Genomic DNA, 27,943 nt, shown 5'->3' with positions numbered 1-27,943 from the left:
GGGATGGGGTTAGGGATGGGGTTAGGGTTAGGAATTGGGATGGGGTTACGGAAAGGACTGCTTCGAGGAATATATTTTCATTCTCTGAAAGGATGAGCGAAACAATTATTTTCACTCACAACACATCTTTGAACCTGTATTTTGGGTGTAAATCACCACGCTAAACAATCGAAAAAATATCCAGCACTCCCCCGAATATAACATGGTCGGTCCCTTTATGGGAAGACGATGCTCATCATATCATTCATCAGGATCAAGTGAGCACGGTCGCCGGAATGTCTGTCCGACTTCTCTTATCCATTTGTTGGCAACTGAAACAATAAACAGAGATTGTGCGTGTTTTGAAGAACGTACATTCTCATGAAGGAATCAGTCCCCCCATTATCCCGGTGAGAACAACAACATATCTATCACACTTACCCGATGAGAAAGTCCCATTATACTTAAGAACAATATTAGGTTAACATATTTGCCCGATTTATTGTTATGTAGTTTCGACTCGTTTATCCTGATGTGGAAACTATATTAGCTTTTCTTTAATGATCTTGACAAAAACATGTTTACCCCAATTTATACTGGTAAGGAAAAAAATCATATTCCAATTTTACTCCACTTATCCCCGATCAATAAGTGTTCTGACTCCACTTATCCCCGAGTAATAAGTGTACTTACTTCGCTTATCCCTGATAGATAAGTGTACGTATTCCACTTATCCCCGATCCATAATGTACTTACTCCTCTTGCCACGTTAACTAAATGCACTTACACCGATAACTGAATGTATCTTACACCGATAATTGAATGTACTTACTCCACTTATCTCTACTAAAGAAGTGTACTTACTCCACTTATCCCCAATCAATATATATACGTACTCCACTTATCCCCGATAAGTATGTGTACGTATTTCACTTATCCCCGATAAATAAGTGTACTTACTTCACTTGTCACCGATAAATAAGTGTATTTAGTTCACTTGTTCCCGATAAATAAGTGTACTTACCCTTGATCCCCAATTAACACATGGACTTACTTCACTTATCCCCATTAAATAAATGTACTTACTTACTCCACGTATCCTCGATAAATATATGTACGTACCCCTTTTTACCCGATAACTAAATGCACTTCCTCCGATAACTAAATGTACTTACTCCATTTATCCCCGATGAGAACCGGGCATCCGGCGTGTATAGTCCTCAGATCCGGTTTCCCGTTCCGGTGCAGGTTATACCAGAACGCAGCTGCACCCTGCGGAACACACTGGCACGTTAATCTCACCCTGGCATAGAATTTGTGTTTGAGACAAAAAAAACCACACCCATAGCCAGCGCTTTAAGACATGATACAATTATTTTCTCTGAAAGGAGAAGTGGAACACTTTATTTCTCAGAACATCTAGAATGGCCAGTGAAAAGAGTATTGTGTGTAAAAGCCTGTAGACAAATGTTGTCTTCCTAACATTATCACGAGCAAACGAGACCCCACACAGTATCAACTGGTCGATCTCTATGGTTCCCTTGCTACTTCGCGAGAACGTCAAAGCGACAAGCAATCTTATTAAAAATCAGATCTTAGTTCTCGTTTCCGCTCAGGGCTCAGTCACACATTCATGATTTTTACTGCCGTCCTTGATAGGACCGTTACCGATTATAATTTGCCAAAAGTCTGATCAAGATCCTATCATTCGTGGCGAGAAATTCACAAACAATCAGATATTGTTCAGGAAGCGTCCCGATTCAGCCGTTTCCAGTCGTTTCCAGCCGAATTCGTCCCGATTCTCCCGTTCTGTTCTCTTGTGAGCCCTAAACAAAGATCTGGGGACATTCCATTACGGGTCTCTTAGCATCCGACCAATCAAAGCCTCGTTTACCAGATCAGGAAAGTGAGAGTTGGAATGTATTTTCATGCAACCTCCAAAAGGTTAACACGGGGTGTGCCAAACGACAGTTACGTCCTGTACGACTGTACGACTGTATCGTCTATCTCTCGCTTCAATGGGAGACACATTTGAACAGAAGATACGTTGCATAGTCATTGGGAATTACTGCAAGCTGCTTTCTGATTGGTTAATGTCGACTTCTTGTTAGTCATTTTTATTGGTCGGTCAAAGTTCGCGGAAGGTCGTTCTGGCGTGACCTGTAATGTGGTGTCCTCAGATCTTTATTTAGCGTAGCAAGAACTAAGATCTGATTTTAATGAGATTGGGGCAGGGGCACAGGCTTGTTACCTTGGTTACTGGAACACGTGTATTGATGAGAGGGAAGACCGTGGCTCCCCCTGCTGGTACGTCGCTCATCTGTATACAAAATACATAAAAGTGACGGACATACATGCAGCTGCGATATCGTAGCAATATACTATCTCATGTACAAGGGTTGGTTTCAATAAACAATAACGATGTAATAGAATTTGATGCTATATTGAACTGTTTTTTTCACATACCCAGATTATCGTAGACTTATTTATACTCCCTAGTTTCCAAATTACCTTTAAGTACGGCAGATGTTTTGCTTGAATATGTATTTTGTCAGCTGTAAACACCAAGGGGTCGAGGCTACCGTCTCGACCGCTGTTTCTATTTGCATAGTATTGGTGAACAGATGTCGGCTAGTGAAGAGGGGCAGTACAAAGCTACTGTCTTTCAAGAATCCAACCATGTATCATAATCGGGGTGAATCTGGGATCCGAACCCAGCATCAGTATATCCTAGAATGGCTAAGGGACGCATCTCTGCTCATGATCAGAGACTTATGACACAGTCCCAATGCCGTGACTAACGGCAGAAAAAAGCCTATATGTATATATGTCATAGTTGTTTTTTCCCATTCTAGAAAACAGTGGATGTATACCTTGATAGCACAAAACAGTCAGCATATTTGCGAAATATTTATCTGCATGATGATTATATTTTTCACAGCGTCATCACCGCGATAAGGTAAGAGTTTATTAAGGATGAGGCTCACATAGAACAGCCACGTAGCAAGCCGGTCACCAGAATGACGGACTGACGGAGACTTTTCGTATCCCAGCTTCCGGTACATCCGCTGAAATACAACACGTTGAATAAATAAGTTTGTTTGTTGTTTAACGCCGCACTCAGCAATATTCAAGCTATATGACGGCTGTCAATAATCGAGTCTGGACCAGACAATCTAGTGATTGACATCATGAACATCAATCCTCGCAATTGGGATACGATGACATGCATCAACCAAGTCAGCGAGCCTGACCACCCGATCCCATCAGTCGCCTCAAACGACAAGCATCGTCGCCTTTTATGGCAAGCACAGGTTAGTGAAGACCTATTCTAACCCGTATCTTCACGGGTTGAGTAAAAAGGTAAGTGCTTCCTTTCACCGTTAGGTAGTATGTCATGATTGACATACACATTCATATCGTGGACCCTCGATTAGACTCTTGAATTATGTTTTTATCTTTGTTTTAGAAAGAAATCTTTTGTCTGGATCGTGCTCAACAATAAACGTCAGTGCAGCTAAAGTATGTTTTACTTCTGTGAAAAAGAATTAACGTTCAATGATATATTTGTGTTTGAACATTGACCTTATGTTATGACTGTTTTTCGAGTTGATGTCGGTCATATTGGTATTTACATATTTGTGCACGTTTATGAATGCATTGATGCTCGTTACCACTTTCACACATCTGAAATGGGATGTTCAGAAAATGAACATGCTTAAATTCCGCGTGTCCATCATGATGTTTAATGAGGTTAATCAGTACTAGTTTTAAAAGTAGCATTTGTTCCAGAGTCAGATGGGACCCGATGTGCAAAGTGTTCGTATCTTTACGACTGTCGTAACTCTATACTTACGACTGCCGTAGCTCTACGAACACTTGGTGAATTGCAATCCTTGTCAGTTTCATCATGTAACAAATATGAACTCGATATGATACTAAGTACACACGTGAGCAGAAAGCGGTACTCTTTAGTCTAACATAGAATTACGACTGTCGTAGCGCTACGAAAACTTTGTGGATGTTATTACAACGAATATAACCTGATATGCCATAACAAGTAGAGCACATGAACACAAACAGCCGCTTACCACGGAGTCCTCGTGAGGTTCGTAGAGACCTCCCAGACCGTAGTTGACCACCTGCGCAGAAGGCAATAATGAACATGTAAACGTGTGCGCACTGACCTTTACACTTGGAAACGGCAGCGTCAACAGAAAAGGTCAAGACCTTACTGACAATGTTTTTTTTATAAAATATCTGTACAAACCATATGATAAGATCATGACTATGGTTCTATTGCCAGCAGACGAGCTGTTGTACTGATCACGTTACAAAAGGATCAATGTCAATAAACGCCGTCTGTGGATTTGACGTTAGATCTGCCCGGAGAGCGCAAGGTCCGGGGTTCAATCCCCGGCCGCGTCATACCAAAAGACGTTAAAAGATGGTACTTGTTGTTACCCTGTCTGGCGCTCGACATTAAGGGGCTAAACAAGGACTGGTCGGCTCGGAGTCAGTATACTGTGTCTGAGTGGGGTATTCATGTTAAACTGCGGCATGGCATCTCAGTGAGCTAGCACTATAAATCGACATCAGTCCGGACTAGTACAAGCAGCCACACAAACACGAACACACGTACATTCACGTCGCTATATAAGTGCAATAATCTTGGACGCGACGTTAAAATCCCATTTCACCCAGCAGCTCCGATCCGTTTATGATCCTTGGTTCGTCAGAACCAGACCAGAGTTCGTTGTTTTCACTTAAGGAGCATACGCCTACCGCATGCGTCACACTTAAGTTTGGGTATGGTATAATTGAAGTACTTTTAAAGGCAACGTTAAAATCAATTCGCTTGCTGAGTTAGTGTAACAGACAAAACCCTTCCTACCTGAAAAGCCTCGGCGTGACTGTATATCCTTTGAAGTCTCGTGCTTAAACCCGTGAACAACTGAATGCGCCGAGAGAGTCGTGACGTCACTTCCAAGTCATCAAATACCCATGCACTGTTAAAGTAATAGTCAGAGTGGGGCTTTAATAACAACGTAGTGTAATAATCGTATGATCATAACTCAAAACACAACTTAGAAAACATATACATGCAGTGAGAACCCGTGATTTCGGTAGAAGATCCGGCGTAGAATAGGTCTTCAGAAACCAATTCTTGCCGTAAACGGCGACTATGCTTCTCGTAAGAGGCGACTAACGAGATCGGGTGGTCAGGCTCGCTGACCTTGTTGGTGCATGTCATCGTATCCCAATGATGTGGATAGATGCTCATGATGTCAATCACTGAATTGTCTGGTCCCGACTCCAATATTTACAGACCGCCGTCATGTTGTTTGAATATTGCAGAGTGTGGCGTTAAACAACAAACAAATACACAGTATATTATCCATGTTAAGCTGCGTCACGGTGTCACAGTGGGTTAGCACTAGAAAACCGGCAACAGGTCGGATTAGTACAAGACGTTGAGCCCCATTGCATCTCTCTCTCATAAATGAACAAACGGTGTATACAGAATTGTACAATGTGACAACACAATGGTTTGTGGTGTTTGCTATGAATGGTCAAATGACCCTGCTTACATCTCGTCACTGACCTTTGACTTATCCTCTCGTTCATGCCCTCGTGACCTGAACCGTCTGGTTTTCCCAGCAATGACCGCTTCAACTTCAACGAGAACGAGACGAATCATCTTAAATTATTGACCGTATATACGGAGAAATATCGTTCATGCAGAAGCAATATGGCCAATTGTTCGTCTGAAACAGTTAACTCTAGAAAGAGGTTGGGTTGGGGTGGGGTGGGTGGTGATTATGCTTGCACCAATAAGAAGACCTTGCGGTTATGATTTTATGATTTTAAAGATAGTCATCGAATCATATCAAAAGGCAGGAAGACCTAAAGTAACACGTGGCCTACATATAGCAAAAAAATGAAATTCCTTTCCTGTACACGCAACGCACAACACCCCGAAATAAAAGGGAGGTGATTAAGCTTAGACCAATTAGCAGACCTTGTGGTTATGATTTTAAAGATAGTCATCGAGTCATACCATAGGCAGGAAGACCTGAAGAAACACGTGGCCTACATATGGCAAGAAAGGGGCCCCCTTCCTGCACAAGCCGGAGGTACAACTACTTGGTTAAAGGTATACCGCAAAACAAACAATTCATTAGTAAAGATTGTATATTGCCCTGTGTTTTTGTTACCGAAGTCTGCACGTGAGGCGTCTGTGAAAAGTCTGATCAATGACTTCCTTTTAGTAATTCAAAAGCAACTGTGTTTGATGTACAATCATACACAGTTACCGAGTTTACACAATCACTTGGTGTGATTTAGACATATATGCAGCATAACTACAGCAAATAGTCGGGACTAAAAAGTAAGTTCGTTATATCCGCCAGTTCGTTATACCCTAAATCTTTTAAGTATACAAGAGACAAATCTGCTGAGGTTTCTTAACACTGAGACTTTAGGAGTAGTAAATGGTTGTTGAAGTTTATTATAATTTAGAAACTTTACCACTGTCTAAGTTTGTATAACAGACAAACACAAGAAGCGCGTGTATATCTAATCACAAAAGGGTATTGACATAAAAGTCGAGGGATTCCGGGTCCCCAGTAACCTATGCTGGTCGTACGAAGCGACTTAAGGGATCTGATGGTCAGGCAAGCGCGTGCCATACTCAATTATTGACAGGCCGCTGTCAAATAGTTGCCATTTAAAACAAACATCTACACATACCAGCACAAACAAACACATACCAGCCTCATTGATACATTTTTCACTGCGTCTATTTCACTATCGCTGATGACGTCATGGTACATCAAAATGGCAGGGTCGAGGTGAAGCTGTTCAACCTTGACCTTCAAGTAAGGAATGGCTGTCTGTTGATACCAGCAGGCGAGATCGGAAATTTCTCTTGGGCTCTGGGTAACAAAAAATAATTGTGAATGAACACATGAAGCAGACATATAATCAATACCCGAAGTCCGAAGGGGAGTAAAATCTGTGTCGTTTCCATGTTTGTTTTTGTCTTCCTCTAATCTGACTCTAGTTAAATATCACCCTCATGCGTTCGATTACGGAAAAGGCCGCATGGTGACACGCGTCAGTCTCCTGACAGGGTTCCGTCTAATAAAACAGCTAAAATAGACAACTATTCGTGACGTGTGCTTTTGCTAATGGAACAGTTGCTATTTAGAACCGATTTTAATATTTTCAGAACTCTTCAATATAACCCATAGGTTCAAGGGCATCGGTTTAATTACTTCTAGTTACTCCAACTGAGCGATACAGTAGTTGCTTCTTGTTGATTGGCTAGTTCACACCAACTGTGACATTGTTTACATTATTTGCGAAGGGGGCCGTGGAAATCTAATTATCATTTTTCTTTTTTAATTATAGATGATATCTTCCGTCACTGAACATGATCGGAAACCATGGCAACTGAAAATTATCTTCACCTTACGGTCCTGACGACAAAGATCTTCATATGCCGACTGATAAAATCCTCTGACTGGCCGAGCCGTTTTGTTGCTTGGCAACACGGGCAAATGCACATCCCCTTCACCATCATCTTCATCCAGCACTTCATAACCGACTGTAAAGAGGATGTCAGGGGCTGGAAGTGGACAATTTTGATACTTTTTACTATTTCAACAACAAATACGAGTCCATTTATTTCGTTCCCTAAAATATGCTCATAATTATTTTAACACATTTTCATACCTTTGTGACTCTTTTTATCAGATTTCATCACTTAATTAAAAAAACTTTGGAATGAAGTATTGTATATACACATTGCATGGTTTCAAAATAGTAAGTTATATACAGTTGACGGTGTCTAGTGAGTGAGTTTTTAACAGTATTCCAGTTATATCGCGGCGTGTCAGCTTAAAGTGGGAGGAAAGCCCGAAGTGATGCACGGGTATGGTGCTGACAAACCTAGAAACATAATCGGGGTGAACCGGGATTCGAACCCACAATCATAGGTTTCTGGCGTGCCCAAGGGACGCAACTCTGCACAGCGAATCGCGGCGCCTTAGACGACTGGGCCACCCGTGCCCCCTGACGGTGTCTAAACAGGCCTTTGTCTAATACGACATTATACATTGGTCCCAGCAGAGTGTAGTGATAATACCATAAAACAATCTCTGTGTAATTTCTCCTTTCTTGTATTCCACGTTCCGGTAATGTCCAAATTACCAATTAACATAGAAAATACCTCTCAGTAATCCGGCACTTTTCAATCACGATACTTCATTAAGATATTCCACAACTGATTTTATCTGCCCTTCACATACAAAAAGTCATTTGAAGCTTTAGTGAGTGAGTATGGCTTTATACCGCTTCTAGCAATATTCCAGCAATATCACGGCGGGGGGACACCTAGCATTTGCCACGTTGCACTGAAACAGTTAATGCTTTATAAATAAGTTCACTAAATTTTAATTGGTGACATTGTGTGTTCTTTACACGAGTATAAGTCAAATTAGTTGTGAGTCTGGTATTGTTGAATTGAATTCACACAGTTGGATACACCAGCCCTGTAAAGGGCGACAGGGGCAGACTAACAACGATCATTCATAAGTATTCACCCTTCAGACACAACACGTCAAATACAGATTAAAGACGGCTAGTTACTGATGCAAGTACTCTAATCCCTACAAGTCTGCCGGGTGAGTGGGACTTGCGATAAGCACTTTCCTTCGAAAGCTGATCAACTAGAAGCATTCAACGCACATTAAATATAATACATGTTCTGATGACAGTCATATATACTACTGAAAAGAAGTTAAAGAACACCCGATCATTTCATAGCACACTAGTTAATCTGCCAAAGCAGCTTTTCTATAGTATACAAAGATCGGGTGTTCTTTAACTTCTTTTTAGTAGTATACCCGATTATTTTATATTACAATACTAGTAGTTAATCTGTCATGGCAGATTAACTATTAGAAACTGAAGATCGGGTGTTCTTGAACTATTTTTCGGTAGTATACATAGTCTTTTTTGCTACTCTTTTCACGTATTGTTAGGGGCGGTCGGGTAGTCTAGTGGTTAAAGCGTTCGCTCGTCACGCCGGAGACCCGGGTTCGATTCCCGACATGGGTACAATGAGTGAAGCCTATTTCTGGTGTCCCCCGCCGTGATATTGCTGGAATATTGCTAAAAGCGGCGTAAAACCACACTCACTCACATATCGTTATTTCTTTATATTAGAAATTGCAAAAATTGAAGACGGTATTTATACCTTCAGACACCACGTGACCATTGTATCTCTTCGCCTCGATCTGAAATAACGCAAAAGACTATAATGACATAGTTGACCCTCGTGTGCATGTTCTACAAGAGAGATTTGTCTTTACAATACCTGTGCCCAGACACAGAAAAGTTCACGAAAACACAAGAGGCTTAACGCCGTAGACGCGCCAATTGTTCTATTATTAAAAACATCACTTCAGGTGAGATGAGGAAATATGGGGTTTAACGTCGCGTTAAATATTATTTCGCTCTGATGCACACGTGTGTGGCTGCTTGTACTAGTCTGGACTTATGCCGGTATTTATAGTGCTATTTATAGCCCATTGAGATGCCAAGCCACAGTTTAAAATGGATATCCCACATAGACACATTATACTGATCCCGGGCCGACCAGTCCTTGTTTTGTCCCGTTAATGCGAGGCAGTGTAACAACAAGTACCATCGTTTATGGGTATGACGCTGGCAGGGAATCAAACCACCGAGAGTGCATTCTCCGGGAGGACGCTTTATCCACTGCACATGGGATGCGGTCTGTCGTTTCAGGGTAATAATTTCTGCCCTAAAAATGCATATAAATAAAAGCGACGAAACCCTTTCCAAATCATAAGACAACATTTTTCGTTAAAAGCTTGATAACATGACACATGTTTAATTTGCAAGTAGGAGACGAGCGTTATTTAAATGTTCGTTCACCTTTTCTTCCACCTCTCTAAGTCTGTGATGTACGTCTTTCAGCAGCCTTTCTTGATCGCGCATTTCTTCTAGTCTTGTAATGGAGATGTTGAGCCACATCCGGGCATCGTGTGCAGTGTGATGGTGATGCACTTCCTCTCCAAGAACAAAGAGCTCATCTGCATCAAGAGGCGTTGTTTGAGTGTGGAGTAATCTCCCTTTGGCAACGTCATCGGGGTCAAGGTCATAAGTGTGCAACAACTTTGTGAGAGCTATCGCCGACCCTGTGACGTCTTCATGAGAAGGCCACGACGACACGGAGTTGATGGAAGAACGAATCTGCTTGAGAAAACCTTAAAAAATATATTGTAAATTATTATTATTATATGAACCCAAGAATGAAGCACACATAATAAAGATCAATATAAATGTATCGTAGCTTCTGCCAGTGGTACTGAGGATTCGCCTAGTTATTGGGTGAGGGATTCTTTCTTTGGGTAAAGGGAGACGGTTGGCCATGTTGTCTAAGGCGACGAAAGTCTCTGTTCGAAAGTGTAGTCGGTTGGGCGTACGTTTGATTTGATATCAAACATGATACGTTATCCAATACCATAATATAGTGTGACGTTAACATTTTTATTTCGAAAGAATATTTTATGCCAAACATGTTCATTATGACAGTGGGCAATATATCTGGAACATGTAAGGCTATCAAAGATGACTTCTATGTCTTCACACGAATACCTAGGCCCACTTGCACAAAGCGATCTTAGCGCTAAAATGATCGTAACTCCCATACTTTAACAAAGGCTTACGATAGTCTTAGCGCTAAGATCGCTTTGCGCAAGTGGGTCCTGGAGACATTACTGATTTTAAGTGATTCATTCATAGAATATATACCTCTTATTTGCATTTTACCCCCAATGGAATTTGTGTTTCGTAGGACAATGGGGATTTTTCTCCGACGTTGGCGTTTTGTATGTATAAGCGGCCTTGGAGATTAATGTCTCAGTCCTCAGCCATAAATCAAGTCTTGTGCCAGTGGTTGACATATACTCACTTATTGAAGCGTCTCTGATGTCACAGTCCTCGCGCACCCTTGTGGCTCTCTGCCATCCGTCCACAAGGCGCCACAGGAACCGGAAGCCGTTGACGGGATTCTCGAGGTAAGCTGGGTTGTCGCACGCTAGTTGATTCAGGGGGCGCGTGGATGACAAGAACCTGAAAAGTATACCTCTGGCATGATGGAAAGTTGCAGTAACAAACTCGTAGTAATGATAAGCATCGATCTCGGCGTGGATGGTAGTGTGTGAGTGAGTGAGTGAGTGAGTGAGTGAGTGTGTGAGTGAGTGTGTGTGTGTGTGTGTGTGTGTGTGAGAGTGAGTGAGTGAGTGAGTGAGTGAGTGTGATAGAGAGAGACAAGAGGCACACATATTTCCTTGAGGTGTCGGTCCAGACTGTAAACACACATATACTAAAAATGTCTACTAAGATAAGAGGCACACACATTTCCTAAAGGTTTCGGCCCAGACAGAAAACATAAATAGTATGCTAAAAGTGTCGGCCCAAACGGTAGGCACACATAGTATACTAAAGTGCCAGCCCAAACGGTAGGCACACATAGTTTACTAAAAGTGTCGGCCCAAACAGGAGGCACACATAGTATACTAAAAGTGTCGTCCCAAACGGTAGGCACACATAATATATAAAAAAGTGTCGGCCCAAACAGGAGGCACACATAGAATACTAAAAGTGTCGGCCCAAACGGTAGGCTCATATATTATACAAAAATACCGGCCCAATAGGTAGGCACACATAGTATACTTAAAGTGTCGGCCAAAACAGGAGGCACACATAGTTTACTAAAAGTGTCGGCCCAAACGGTAGGGACACATATTGTACTAAAAGTGTCGGCCCAGTCAGTAGCCACACATATTATACTAAAAGTGTCGGCCCAAACAGAGGTGAACATATTCTTCTAAAACTGACCAGACACGTTGTCGAGCATATGCCGCGCTGAACCAGACACGCGGTTGCACCATCATGAGAAGACGAGTGAGTGAGTATGGTTTTACGCCGCTTTTAGCAATATTCCAGCAATATCACGGCGGGGGACACCAGAAATGAGCTTCACACATTGTAACCATGTCGGGAATCGAACCCGGGTTTTCGGCGTCACAAGCGAACGCTTTAACCACTAGGCTACCCGACCGCCCCCATGAGAAGATGATATCAGATCAGTACCTTGAGTGCCGCTTTCAGGCACTTTATATCCCATAAGATCGATGATTTGTATTCGATCTAGGTGTTATTAATAAATCATAACGGAGACAATTTGCGTCATTGATTGTGCATCGAGCGCCCATGGAGAACAGAGTGTTGCGGGACCCGCAATCTTTCGTCCCTCTGTACCATGTGCGTGTGTACGTGCATGCATGCGTGCGTGCGTGCGTGCGTGCGTGCGTGCGTGCGTGTGTGTCTTTGCGATGGTTTGTGTGCGTGAGACGGAGAAGGTTAAGAGCTAATTTTTTGTTACATAAAGAAAAACATTCGTGGTCTGATGTAAATATTCATTACAGGTCATTGCATAGTCAAACCATGTATGAAACTCAGACAATGTCTGTTACTAATTGACCTAATTAAAAATTGCCCGGAGTCTAGTTCCTATCTTAATTGATCCCTCCAATAGAAAGTTTTTTTTATACCTTTGAAGGTAACTCAAGTGCATATCTATCTTGATATAATAGGGTGCCAAGTACTTATTTGATTTGTTTGAAATAAGAACACTGTCTAACCACGTGTAGAAACAAACATGCTTGTTATCCATTTACCATTTATGTAAATTGAATAGAATGATCTTGATATATGCCTATTAATGGATTAACAGAATTAGTTAATATAGATTGTGTAGATAGCCCCCAGACAAAATTGGATGTTGTAATTGGAATGGACCTTTAACATGTACAACACCCGGCGTTGTATAGATATATATCCTTATTCAAAAGCACGCATGCTGCGGTGTAAGCAAACAGTAGCGGCAAAGTCTGTCGCTCCGTGCCAGTATTGGTGCAGCGAATAATGGTAAAACCTTGAACCTGGAATCTATCAGGTAGCATGAGGCCCGCATTTCATCTATATTGATTGCTGTACGATCACACACATTGACAAACTTTAATTAAACCCGACACGGCAATGTTGTGCAAGAAAAGGCAATTAGTTGCCGGAGGCTGCAAACAATGCAAATATAGCCGTGTTTGACCCTCGTCCGAAGGTAAACAGGTTTGTGGTTGTCGTTATATGGCTCCCTTCTTAACTTTGGTTAGGCATAAATAAAAAGAGTAAGGCCTTAATTGATTCATTTCTTCGTGGAACAAAAGCTTTCAGATTAATAAAAAATGTATTTTTGAGGCAATTGTTGAGAAATCGACGTTAAAGTCGTTAACGTCACGTTTTTTTACAAATATTTTGTTAAATACAGTATTAGATTCGAGAAACTTTGAATTCCAAATCATTTTTTCAAACCCATAAATCAGAAGATGAAAATGTTTTTCGTTATCAAACTATATGACACGTTTCGGAACTTCGAAGATGAGAAAAGCGATAGTTACGAATGCAACTAATAAAGACCACGCCTATGCTTTTGCGGATATTTGATACACCCTGTCATGCCATGGCATATGCGCCTAATATGTGGGCAATGTGTTTTCCGTGAGATATTTTAGTTGCTGAAATTGAAATTTCCGAATTGGGCTGAAAATGAAATGAAGCGGATTCGGTTTAGAAAATTGATTTTTTCAAAACCCCACGCATCTTTCCCTTAAACTGGGCGGGCAATGTCTGAGATTCACGTAGAGAGGTGTCGTTCCGATGTAAAGATCTTATTATAACGCGATTGTCACTGATCTACTCAAAAATCGAGGGGACCCTACATATGTTACATATTTGACATAATAAATTCAATAAAACATTTCTTATTCCAATTCGGCATTTTCCATTTAGAAGTTGTACTTTTTGATGAAATCTGTCCTGGCGACCAGCTATACTGTTCCTGATGAATTGATAAAAATGCACACAAATACAACACAAGCCCCGCCCACATATAACTATAGTGCGCTTGTAGGTGTGGCCTAATTGTTTTTTCAGGTTTATTGAAACATAAACGCTTTGTTAGCAAATCAAATGTCATGGAATAACTTTCAATTTATGTATTTTCTGATCAAGGTAACACAACATACTCCACTTAATATTGCCATTGTATTCATTTAGCGCAGCGGAGAATTTAGGTTGAGTGATTGGAAATCGTATTAAACCCTACAAAGCTAGATACTCATTGAAAGAAAATGTCATGAGAGACAAGAATAATAAATTACGTATCTCATAAAGGATGCTTGGTTTTTACTAGCTAACACTTCCACCTTGAAGTTCATCCCACTTACACGCATGGGCAACGTGAGAAGCAGCCCGTGTGGACCGGTTTGGTCACTCATGTGGAACATTTTTGTGGGATTGTGTATAAGATGGCCGTTGCATAAATGGCCATCAGGAGAGGTAAAAGTGTCGGTCCAAGATTATTGCACTCATATAGCATGCAGTGTGTGTGCGTGTGTGTGTGTGTGTGTGTGTGTGTGTGTTTGTGTGCTTGGGTTTAACACAGCGTCCAAGATTATTGCACTTAAAAAGCAAGGTGCATGCAAAAGTGTGTGTGTGTGTGTGTGCTTGGGTTTATCACAGCGTCCAAGATTATTGCACTTAAAAAGCAAGGTGCATGCAAGTGTGTGTGTGTGTGTGTGTGTGTGTATGTGTTTAACGCCGCGTCCAAGATTATTGCACTTAAAAAGCAAGGTGCATGCAAGTGTGTGTGTGTGTGTGTGTGTGTGTGTGTGTGTGTGTGCTCGGGTTTAACACAGCATCCAAGATTATTGCACATTTTAAAGCAAGGTGCATGCAAGTGTGTGCGTGTGTGTGTGTATGTGCGTGTGTGTGTGTATGCGTGCGTGCGTGTGTGTGTGTGTGCTTGGGTTTAACACAGCGTCCAAGATTATTGCACTTAAAAAGCGAGGTGCATGCGCGCGCGCGTGCGTGCGTGCGTGCGTGTGTGTGTGTGTGTGTGTGTGTGTGTGTGTGTGTGTGTGTGTGTGTGTGTTGCTAGTTGTACTAGTCCGGACTGATGCCGATTTAAGTGCTAGCACACTGAGATACCATGCCGCAGTTCAACATGAATACCCTACTCAGACACAGTATAGACGATTAGTCCTTGTTTTAACCCCTTAATGTCGAGCGCCAGACAGGACAACAACAAGTACCATCTTTAAAAGTCTTCTGGTTTGATGCAGCCTGGGATCGAACCGTCGACCTTCTGCCCTTAGGGCAGACACTCTTTCCACTAGACCACGGAGGCGGTCTTATGGTGAGTGAGTGAGTTTGGCTAAATGCTTAAGAAAGGTCTTACGAGAAATCTTTGGGTAACACCCACGAGCAAAGGTATGGCGTTGACAAAAAATAATCAGGGCAAATCTCGGATTCGAACTCACGAACGTAGATTTCCAGCAAGCTTTGATTTGGAGGGGGTAAATTTCGCACATCGAAATGCAGCGCCTTAGGCGACAAAGCTTCACGTGCCCATCTCTTCCGTTAAATGATCCGTGTGTTGACAAGTGGTATGTGGTAAAGGATACGCCAGGGATATGGATTCCACAGGCAACACAGGAACAATCAGAACATAAGATAAAACACACGAGCCTGGCCAGAAGACAAAACAGTTTTTGTTGAGCTCACAGTTATCTCCGCCACGCCAAGTTGGCTTGTTTCTGCCGAAGAAACTGTTTTTGTTTTTCGGTTCCTTAGAGGAGAAGCAGAACAACATTAAAATTTGATTTGCGCTCAATCGTATTTGTAAGCCTGTTGTTGCACCATTGTCTGGTATTGTAGACCCGTGGCGGAGACGCGCACCACGCGTACTGCTAGTGTGTACACGGATTGCAGACTCGTCAATTACTACCATTGATTCCTGGCTGTCTAATGGATAGAGTGCTTGCTTATTATGCCAAGTGCTAGAGGTATCCGGGTATGTGATGCTTCAAAAGACAACTATAGACACAAGCAGTTGACTGAGTGTAGTTGGTTCGTGGACAAGTTCGTGGTAGCATTGAGAACACGAGGTGTAAGAAATCCATGTGCTGCTAGATATATAAGCCGTACAAATAGATGGTCTTTCCTTCAATATTATAATAAATACGTGAATAAAAAAGGTAAAGGAGTTGTATTTTGCAAGATGGTGTCTAGTCACTGAATGGTTTACTTTATGTATAGATGCAGAATGGTATACACGTTATCAGGCAATTTTTTATTTAAACATATACTTGAAATTCCTTCCTATGCGATGCAGCGAAACGAAGTTTTTTTCAAATCTTAGCCTTCGTATTTTTCTTAACTTCATATTGTACTTTGCTCACTTAATGTTATAATCAAGAACACAACACACAACAACCTCTTTTTCTTTCTAACGGAGGATGTGTATCGGATAAGGGCACGGGTGGCCCAGTCGTCTAAGGCGCCGCGATTCGCTGTGCAGAGTTGCGTCCCTTGGGTTCACCAGAAACCTATGATTGTGGGTCCGAATCCCGGTTCGCCCCGATTATGTTTCTAAGTTTGTCAGCACCAGACCCGTGCTCGTGGGTTTCACCGAAGTGGTAAACGTCTTAGACCTGCATCACTTCGGGCTTTCCTCCCACATTAAGCTGACACGCCGTGATATAACTGGAATACTGTTAAAAGCGGCGTTAAACACAAACTCACTCACTCACTCAATAAAAGGGACAAAACCATTTCCATAATCATAAGAAAGCTCTACTAACTGAGTCCAATGTACTATTCCGACTATATCATCAACATGTGTTTATAAATCACTGTCAGATAGTGATGATTCCAGGTGTTCGCGAAAAGGTGAGCGTATCCTGCCCAAAACACCTGATTGTCTTTTAAGTAATTCATAGTGACATCACTAAAACAGTGAAAACCTGTTCATCAAAGGCGTAACCATTACCCTTGTTTGAGAAGAAAACGGCAAAAGGATTATTAACTCTGACAAAATCGCGAAGGGTTAACAGTTCATGGTGTCATTACTGATCATCATCTTAACCACGTATGTTATTAAGGGTTAATGGAAGCTTATTGCACATACAGGTGCCAATTGTCAGATATCATAACGAATGGTCACGTGGATAGGTACAAGTGGATTGCTTTCGGAGGGTAAGTATCGGAGGATGAGTTTGTGTTAGTGGATGGGTATCGGTGATGAGTATCGGTTAATGGATATCGGTGATGGGTATCGGTCGATGGGTATCGGTGATGGTTATCGGTGATGGGTATCGGCGATGGTTATCGGTGATGGGTATCGGTTGATGGGTATCGGTGATGGTTATCGGTGCTGGGTCTCGGTTGATGGGTATCGGTGATGGTTATCGGTGATGGGTATCGGTGATGGGTATCGGTTGATGGGTATCGGTGATGGTTATCGGTGCTGGGTCTCGGTTGATGGGTATCGGTGATGGTTATCGGTGATGGGTATCGGTGATGGGTATCTGTGGATGGTTATCGGTGGATAGATATCGGTGATGGGTGTCGGTGGATGGGTATCAATGGATAGATATAGATGATGAGTATCGGTGGATGTTATCAGTGGATGGATATCGGTGATGGGTATCGGTGGATGGTTATCGGTGGATGGGTATCGGTGGATGGATATAGGTGATGGGTATCGGTGGATGTTATCAGTGGATGGATATCGGTGATGGGTATCGGTGGATGGTTATCGGTGGATGGGTATCGGTGGATGGATATAGGTGATGGGTATCGGTGGATGGTTATCGGTGGATGGGTATCGGTGGATGGATATAGGTGATGGGTATCGGTGGATGTTATCAGTGGATGGATATCGGTGATGGGTATCGGTGGATGGTTATCGGTGATGGGTATCGGTGGATGGTTATCGGTGGATGGGTATCGGTGGATGGATATAGGTGATGGGTATCGGTGGATGTTATCAGTGGATGGTTATCGGTGATGGGTATCGGTGGATGGTTATCGGTGGATGGGTATCGGTGGATGGATATAGGTGATGGGTATCGGTGGATGGTTATCGGTGGATGGGTATCGGTGGATGGATATAGGTGATGGGTATCAGTGGATGTTATCAGTGGATGGATATCGGTGATGGGTATCGGTGGATGGTTATCGGTGGATGGGTATCGGTGGATGGATATAGGTGATGGGTATCGGTGAATGTTATCAGTGGATAGATATAGGTGATGGGTATCGGTGATCGGTATTGGTGGATGGTTATCGGTGGATTGGTATCGGTGGATGGATATCGGTGATGGGTATTGATGGACGTTATCGGTGGATGGGTATCGGTGATGGGTATCGGTGGATGTTATCGGTGGATAGATATCGGTGAATGGGTATCGGAGGATGGGTGTCAGTGGATTGGTAACGGATGATGGGTATCGGTGGAGGGATAACATGGGATTGGTAACGGAGGATGTAAATTGGTAAATGTGTAGTGAGTAATGGGTAACGGTGGATTGGTAACGGAGAATGTGTACCACAAGATGTGTTTTGGAGGATGGTAACAGGGATGGGTTTTGAATATTTGCCAGTATGTGAAACTCAGAGACTCCTTCTGTACAAAATATATTGATATTTTACATATTGTTCTTCGGGGGATTCTATGAATATGCATTATGGTAAGTTTGATGGTGCGTGATTGAACTTAAAATCTAACGTACATCAGCATACAGAAAGCACTTTACACAAAGATGTTTAGTCGTAAATATACATGAGCCACAGAACGTGGCGCAGAATGTTTTCAGAACAAGCGAGCTTGCTTCATTTAAGTTTGAAAGAAAAAGTGTGTGAATTAATATCCAACTTGAATATTGTGTGACATTGTAACATACCGCTGCAATGCAAGGGTAATGAGTAAATAACACAAGGGTGCCAGGTCGGCTCACAATAACGTCTTTTCATTAACGCAGAGCTGCTTTATGTCGCTATGGGCCACAAGCCGACGTATTGACACCGCGATCACGCAATCCTGATTCTGAGAGTGGCAGCTCCATGCACACACAATTCCGTTCTTTGTAGAAGCCCCACAGTAGCCGGCTTTAATAAGGAAATAAATAATGCCCTGATGCAGTATATGCAGGCCACCAGTTGCCCTGGGTAACTGACATGGAGCCAGGAATACCTGGCCGATTCCAACCTTTCCCAGCTATCAAATAAATAAAGCAACAAAACCCTTTCGATATTCATAAGAAATCTTTGCCAAAAGCAGAATAGGTTGTACGATTTCTACTATATGATGAGCATGTGTCTATGAATCACTATCAAATATTGATGATGCCAAGTCATCCGAATATACACCCTTCATCAATATCCGACACTACATGATAGACTCGTGATACGACTAACGAAGACGTTCTAACAGACGCCATTCCTCGTTAGCCAAGACTACCTAATCGCCCCAGTTTTACTACCCAAGACTACCCCCACACGGCTAATCAAGGCGTTGTGACAGGCATCATTATCACTACCCAAGACTACCAGATAGACCCCTTGTACGGCGAATCAAGATTTTCTGACACCTTTTCTCGCTGTACAAAACTATTTTACGGGCCTCTATCACTACACAGTATACGCCCCTTATTGCTATCCAAGGCTATCTGATAGACCATTTTCACGGTAAACATAGACTTTCTGACAGAGATCTTTCATCCCCATCTAAGACTACCTGACACCCCCCTTATCACAGTCCAAGACTACTTGACAGGAGCCAAGAATTTCTGACAGATCCTCTTCATACTCAAACACGCCCTTCATCACAACCTAAAACTTTCTGAAAGACATCCTTCATCTCTACCCCGAACTTTCTGACAGACACTCTTCAACTCTACCCAAAACTTTCTGACAGACATCCTTCATCTCTACCCAAGACTATCTGGTAGACAAGCTTCATCACTACCCAAGACTATCTGAGATACACCATTCATCACTACCCAAGACTATCTGAGGGACAGTCTTCATCACTACCCAAGACTATCTGGTAGATATGCTCCATCACTACCCAAGACTATCTGAGAGACCTCGTTCATCACTACCCAAGACTATCTGAGAGACACCATTCATCACTACCCAAGACTATCTGGTAGACACTCTTCATCACTACCCAAGACTATCTGGTAGATATGCTCCATCACTACCCAAGACTATCTGAGGGACAGTCTTCATCACTACACAAGACTATCTGAGAGACATCGTTCATCATTACCCAAGACTATCTGAGAGACATGCTTCATCACTACCCAAGACTATCTGAGAGACACTCTTCATCCCTACCCAAAACTATCTGAGAGACATCCCTCATCTCTACCCAAACCTTTCTGAGAGACACCTTTCATCACTACCCAAGACTATCTGGTAGACATGCTTCATCACTACCCAAGACTATCTGGTAGACATCCTTCATCCCTACCCAAGACTATATGGTAGACATCCTTCATCCCTACCCAAGACTATCTGAGGGACAGTCTTCATCACTACCCAAGACTATCTGGTAGACATGCTTCATCACTACCCAAGACTATCTGAGAGACTCTCTTCATCACTACCCAAGACTATCTGAGAGACACTCTTCATCACTACCCAAGACTATCTGAGAGACACTCTTCATCACTACCCAAGACTATCTGAGAGACACTCTTCATCTCTACCTACGACTACCTGAGAGACATCCTTCATCCCTACCCAAGACTATCTGAGGGACAGTCTTCATCACTACCCAAGACTATCTGAGAGACTCTCTTCATCACAACCCAAGACTATCTGAGAGACACTCTTCATCCCTACCCAAGACTATCTGAGAGACACTCTTCATCCCTACCCAAAACTATCTGAGAGACATCCCTCATCTCTACCCAAACCTTTCTGAGAGACACCTTTCATCACTACCCAAGACTATCTGGTAGACATGCTTCATCACTACCCAAGACTATCTGGTAGACATCCTTCATCCCTACCCAAGACTATCTGAGGGACAGTCTTCATCACTACCCAAGACTATCTGGTAGACATGCTTCATCACTACCCAAGACTATCTGAGAGACACTCTTCATCACTACCCAAGACTATCTGAGAGACACTCTTCATCTCTACCTACGACTACCTGAGAGACATCCTTCATCCCTACCCAAGACTATCTAAGAGACAGTCTTCATCACTACCCAAGACTATCTGAGAGACATCGTTCATCACTATTCAAGATTTCGGTGGACAGACACCGGTGATGGGTATCCGTGGATAGATATCGGTGGATGGATATCGGTGGATGGGCATCAGTGGATGGGCATCGGTGGATGGGCATCGGTGAATGGATGTCGGCAAATGGGTACCAGGGGACTGGTAACGGAGGATGTGTTAACGGAGTATGTAAATTGGTAAATGTGTTATGAGTGATGGGTAACGGTGGCAGGGTAACGGAGGATGTAAATTGGTAAATGTGTAATGAGTGATGGGTAACGGAGGATGTAAATTGGTAAATGTATTATGATCCAAGAGAGTTTTCTGAGAAACACCCTTCATCCTGAAACATGCCCAGAGTACCCGTTTCCTCACACAGCTCTCCAAGACTCCCTAAAACAGGCCGAAACAGGCGGATGCCTTACATGGCTAAGACATCGACTTCTCGAGACATTATCAGTTCAACATACGATCAGGGAGTGGAGTGTTAACGATAATCTGATTACAAACAATTTCATTTTGCATTTCAAGCTGCCTAACAGTTATTTTTTTTATAACATATCAGAATTCTTTTACAAAAACTGCATGTTATAAATTGAAAATCATTTAAGAAACGGCAGCTCGCACAAAATGGTCATTATCTGATTCTAATACTATTTTTTTTGCATGGGTAATCTTGCGCCAAATGAGAATTGGAAATCATCTTCCTTTGCGAGAGGGACACAGTTTATCGATAAATACTTTAACCTGGTAATCACTGAGTTATGGATATATCGAGTTATTGAATCTGTGTATTGTGTGCACCCTAGAACGTCCAGTTAAATACATTGTCAGCGGAGAAGGAGCTGGTGTGTCATGATGTGAAATAATTTAGATAGAACATCAATACTGGAGACAAGCGAGCGCAACACGGCCCGGATGAAACGCACACGGTACGCAAACTCGATACTCGCTCCTGAAATTCGCAGGCATCGTACCATTGTACATTCCCCGGCATTTATGGAATTTATCAATTATAATATCCGATTTTGTTGATTATCGCTTTTGAAATCGATTCCGGGACAATGGTAACCTGTCTACCATAACTGCAGCAAAGCATCCCCCCTTGTTCGGCGTGGATCAGCCATTTCAACAAACAAACCGCTTTTAGCGATGGCTAATGGAATTGGTTATACACAATGCAAGCGGGATTTCACTGCTACTTCAATCCTCGCACTATTAAGATAGACACTAAATAAGCCGCGTTTTTGTTTATAAAATCTGTTAATAATCTTGTCTCTGTAAATAACTTCCACAATAAATTTTGAACGAGTTTTAGTTCCTTTTAAAAAAAATAAATTAAAAAATACATTTCAACCTCAGTGAGTTAAGGTTGGTCTGCGACTCATCGGAATGACGTGCGACCGCCTCGGTGATCTAGTGGTAGAGCGTCTGTCCGAAGAGCGGAAGGTGGAGGTTCGATCCCGGCCGGATCATACCAAAATACGTTAAAAGATGGTACTTCTTGTTACCCTGTCTAAAACATGGACTGGTCCTCTCGGAGTCAGTGTACTGTGCCTGAGTAGGGTATTCATGTTAAACTGCGGCATGGTATCTCAGTGGGCTAGCTATATAAAATAAAATTAGTCTGGATCAGTACGAGCACACACACACACACACACACACACACACACACACACACACACACACACACACACACACACACACACACACACACACACACACACACACACACACACACACACACACACACGTGTGTGGGGAAACGAACCCGGATCTTCGGCGTGACTGGCGAATGTTTTACCCAGTAAACTACCCTAGAAATCCTTTAACGTCTCGTTCAAGATTATTTTACTCATGAATGAACGTGTTCATTGTGATAAGGTGATTTCCAAATCGAAACGCAAAGATTTACCAAGAAATAAGTTCGTGCAGGACAAGTTTGTGAATTCAGTAAATGTCAACATACGATGAATAATACGGACACAAACAGTTTTACGTTTTATCACAAAAGGCAGTACAATTGGTCAAATAAGTGCCCGCAGTGCCCAACAGTCCTTATAACTTGTGTCAGTCCACAACCAAACATAACCACCTACACATGATCGAGCCGATACAGTATAAAATGCAATGGAATTATTCGTATATTTTGTGTAAGGATGAAACTTATACATTCATATTCATACCGGTTAAAAAATGTAGACAAATAAAATTTAAATATTTTAATTATAAAACATTTTAAAAAAATAAAAAATTCGCAGAATTATCGCAGTTATGTGACACCAACAGAAGATCAATTTTACTCAACCCCACTGTGATATAATGTACCAGAAACAGCAGTCTGATTCGTTATGAATATTCAGCAAATCGACGACAATTAAACATAAGCGACATTAATAAACATAACTGCTAATGCGGCATAAAGAAATATTCATTCTCACTTCCATAAACAGAGGTAATATGATAACAGCGTCCCCAATAATCACATTAATAATAAGTATGATCAATAAGGATGACAATTCCCTGAGAGCGAATAAATATTTGATTGTCAGTAGCAAGCAGTAGTTCCGCTAAGGTTTGTACAGTCAGAATAACTGGCTGTGTGGCATTGTTAATTGAGATAAGGCATCACTAAATCATTAAATCATTGAACATTAATACTCCAAGCAATGAAAAGAAATATAGAAATGCCATACAAATGCCATACAAATGTACATATATATCCAGCTGGACGGGAACAGTGAAGGCGATAGTAATCCAAGCTACATAAACATGATTATCTTTCAATACACCGGTACACAACTCGGAGATTCTTACTTCAATAGGATTATCTGTCGTTCACAGACCGGATAGGCGCTACCCGTATACTCTGACATCAGTACGATTATCTGACAATTCACCAATACACAGCCCCGATAGACGCTACCCGCATACCCTTACATCAATAGGATAATCTGACAATACACCAATACACAGCCCCGATAGACGCTACCCGCATACCCTTACATCAATAGGATAATCTGACAATACACCAATACACAGCCCCGATAGACGCTACCCGCATACCCTTACATCAATAGGATTATCTGACAATACACCAATACACAGCCCCGATAGACGCTACCCGCATACCCTTACATCAATAGGATAATCTGACAATACACCAATACACAGCCCCGATAGACGCTACCCGCATACCCTTACATCAATAGGATAATCTGACAATTCACCAATACACAGCCCCGATAGACGCTACCCGCATACCCTTACATCAATAGGATAATCTGACAATACACCAATACACAGCCCCGATAGACGCTACCCGCATACCCTTACATCAATAGGATTATCTGACAATACACTAATACACAGCCATGATAGACGCTACACACACACGCACGCACGCACGCACGCATGCACGCACGCACGCACGCACGCACGAATGCATGCATGAATGCACTTCGCTATATAAGTGCAATAATCTTGGACGCGTCGTTAAACTCCATTTCACCTCACCTTACCACCTTAAATGTTAAAATAAACAACACTAAGAAAGCCACTATATTGTCTATTAATTAAATTGACGTGCATATTACGTTAAAGTAATGACTATACCAATATCAATGCTGTATGAGTACCTTGAAGAGGGTTTACAGTATTAAAAAGGAGAAATTAGAAAATGATGAAACGGACGACGTAGTTTAATGATTCTTGTTGGTCAACTGGAAATGTCGAATATAATTGTTGAGGACAAATTTGAAATATTAGCATTAAAGTTATTAGATCTGTTTCAATAGTAACTTGCCGTTTTAATATAATCTCACACTAAAAGGTTTTTGACGTGGTAAAATGTATAAATATGACAAAAATGTTCAAAAAAAGTTTAAAAAAAACCCCAACCCTGCAGACTGTGCCAAAATGTGTCCCAAGATGAATTCTTTTACCATACGTTTGTGATGATTTTTATCTACATCTCATCAGAAAATCAAAGTCTTACTCTTGTTCAAATAATCAGGAAGCCTCTATAATTAGGATTTTATTACATATTTTAGCTTTATCTATATATTTAGTGTTGTCATCAGTAAAAAACAAGTGTTAAATAAAATGAAGTCTCGTTCTCATTTGGGAGAAGCCCTGCACTTTGTAAGAACATCCCATACCCCACCAACATCTTTATCTCCACATGTCGTATGTGTGCTTTACAATTGAACAGTGATGCTTGTCTCATATTTGTTGCACATACTTTATCTCAACATTATATTTAATTCCCTAACTATCAATACTAAACGTTTCAGGGGGTATCAACAACAACATTTGCTCTTCATAATCATTGACATTCATATTTGCTACAGGAATATACTTATTATATTATATATGCTTGTGCTACTGCGGGTCAGTTTACAACATAAAGAGTGAATAATTTCTGAATTAAACCGGATTCAAACTGAAAATTGCTATACGTAATAAAAAAAATACTATAATGTGGTACCGTTTTAATATATGGAATTAACTTTAAATTAGTCTCGGCTTGACGTAAATTCGGAATGTTTCCTAAATTGATTTAATCACTCCATAATCTTTTACTTTTACAACGTATGAAACCAAACATAAATGTCTCGGTTGACACATCTAATATCCTATATCATGTGAATATCTCTCATTTGAATTCATATGTTCTTCAAGACCGTTAATCATTTCTTAACCATCAACATCGAAAATAAACAGATAGGGATTTCAACTGCTGATAGATAAATACTATACGTCTCATTAAGCCAGCCAGTTTATATAAGATTATCCAGGTAAATGGGTTTCTGTACTAATCAATAAGGAGTATGAAAGATAAGAGAACTTAAACAGACGTGTCAAAATCTGGAAGTTACAATTTCAGAATTGTCCGGATTAACCAGGTTAATATATTCGAGCTGGAAATATATCAACAGCGTGGTGTCACTTGAAACAACGTCCTTACCTTTTGATGTTGTGTAATCCCGGGTCTTCTGGCCGACTGTCAAGATACCTATCACACGCATCAATCAGTTTCTTCTCGATACGTGGCAACAACTTCAGTTTGGCCACCGACGTGTAAACCTCCCCTGCCCCCACGGGGAACACGTACACACCAACGACCCCCATCATTAGGAACAAGAGTTCTGCGGGAACAGCCATCCTCAACTCCCTCCACGAATCTGTGTGATGATTCTCGCCTAGGCTGGAGGACTAAGCCCTCTCTCTATGGCTCAGTACGTGAACCATCCCCATCAGAACCTGCGTTTCCAGTTGTGTAAGTTCTTGCTCGTCTTACACGCTGTTATCAGAGGGGGGTTATTTTTGGCGTCGGGGAATGGTTTTAGAATAAAGCACTGAGACACAGGGTAATATTTTACAGCGTATTTTTCGACGAGTAAATGTTGTGTGAAAATGGTTTTTTGTTGAATTACCACTCGGCAATAAAAGTAGAACGGAAGCGTTAGAGGTGTCAAATTTCACCCCCTCAGTCTCAACGACGATAGATTGGGGGTTTATAGGCCACTGACTGCTTTGCTCTTAAACACTGCGCAGTGTGGCTCCAGGGACACAAAACCTGGCTATACAGCTCCCCCTTCCAAGTGCCTACAGTGTCAGCTTGTCTACACGCTCCAACACCGCTGTGCTGCGCAACGTCTCCCGTAGCACTTTGAAACTCGTAGCACCTTGCGTGACTTCTCGGCAAGTGAGAAGTCGCGTGTCGAATCTCAGCGTTATGAAGTGTTCCTATTTATGGATTACTTGTACCCTTTGTGTCAGAGCTAGCAACCTTGTTTCTCGTACCCCTGGCACGTATTCCGAGCCCGTTTAGCGCATATTTCGGGACTTGAAATAGATCCTTCTCAATTCCGTTTACCGCATATTCAGGCACTTGCAACGTATCCTTCTCGAGCCCGTTTAGCGCATATTCCGTCACTTGTAACGTATCCTACTCAAGCCCGTTTAACTCATATTCCGGCACTTGCAACGTATCCTTCTCAAGTCCGTTTAACTCATATTCCTGCACTTGCAACGTATCCTTCTCAAGCCCGTGTATCTCATATTCCGGCACTTGCAACGTATCCTTCTCAAGTCCGTTTAACTCATATTCCGGCACTTGCAACGTATCCTTCTCAGGCCTGCGAACGCATATTCCGACACTTGCAATGTATCCCTCTCAACGTTGTTTAGCGCATTTTCCAGCACTTGCATGCATTCTTCTCAACGCTGTAACAAGCACGCTGTTGGTAACGGTGCGACTCGCCGTCAACTGTTTGCAATATGACTGCATCCCACTCCAAGCCAATTAAGACTCTACGCTTGAGTTCGTGATTTTGCAACAGATGACATGAGTAGTGACCAAGCATGGCATGGCGTCTCTGGTTGATCATCACACTTGACATTTAAACGAGAGAACGTTTGCACACGCATCCGTTCAAGCCACGATATAATGAGGTCCTGTAAATTACTTCATTATAAACTGACTTCGATGTTTCAGTGTAACCGACTTTATAACACCAGTATCTTACTAATTTGGCCAAATAAATCTGGAATTGCACGCATTCTGCATAACACGTGTCCACTGTAACTTACAGTACGTACATTGCGTGTCCATTGTGACGTATAATATCCACAATGCGTGTCCAGTGTAAAATGCATCATCTACAATGCGTGTCCGTTGTACATTTAAGATGTAACGTTCTGTCGTGTAATGTTT

At 41.9% G+C, this 27,943-nt stretch overlaps 1 protein-coding gene across 1 annotated transcript; it reads right to left on the bottom strand.

Annotated features, from left to right (window-relative positions):
• Nucleotides 1-26,744, bottom strand: LOC139449999 (prolyl 4-hydroxylase subunit alpha-1-like). Its single transcript, XM_071231609.1, has 13 exons — nt 26,192-26,744; nt 10,988-11,148; nt 9,949-10,280; nt 9,245-9,284; nt 7,455-7,612; nt 6,753-6,917; nt 5,585-5,655; nt 4,874-4,988; nt 4,071-4,121; nt 2,967-3,047; nt 2,231-2,299; nt 1,155-1,251; nt 1-311 (listed from the first exon to the last, which is right to left on the bottom strand). Exons 1-13 carry the CDS (start codon nt 26,386-26,388, stop codon nt 241-243), a joined length of 1,608 nt encoding a protein of 535 aa, XP_071087710.1. The 5' UTR covers nt 26,389-26,744; the 3' UTR covers nt 1-240.
• Nucleotides 26,745-27,943: the final 1,199 nt, after the last annotated feature.

The sequence above is a fragment of the Haliotis cracherodii genome, unplaced genomic scaffold (assembly GCF_022045235.1).
Source record: "Haliotis cracherodii isolate W230 unplaced genomic scaffold, xgHalCrac1.p SCAF_8, whole genome shotgun sequence".
Taxonomy (NCBI): Eukaryota; Metazoa; Mollusca; class Gastropoda; order Lepetellida; family Haliotidae; genus Haliotis; species Haliotis cracherodii.
The sequence above is the reverse complement of the archived record's forward strand: the minus strand, read 5'-3'. Positions and strand labels throughout refer to the sequence as shown.

Bases quoted from the DNA above. Each gene is read 5' to 3' on its own strand.
- LOC139449999 (XM_071231609.1), bottom strand. From the start codon at position 26,388: ATGGCTGTTCCCGCAGAACTCTTGTTCCTAATGATGGGGGTCGTTGGT. The intron at 5,656-6,752 runs GTATGTGTTTGT...TTCTCGTTGAAG, and splicing joins AAAATGTATCAATGAGGCTG to TTGAAGCGGTCATTGCTGGG. The intron at 4,122-4,873 runs GTAGGAAGGGTT...CCTTCTGCGCAG, and splicing joins GTCACGCCGAGGCTTTTCAG to GTGGTCAACTACGGTCTGGG.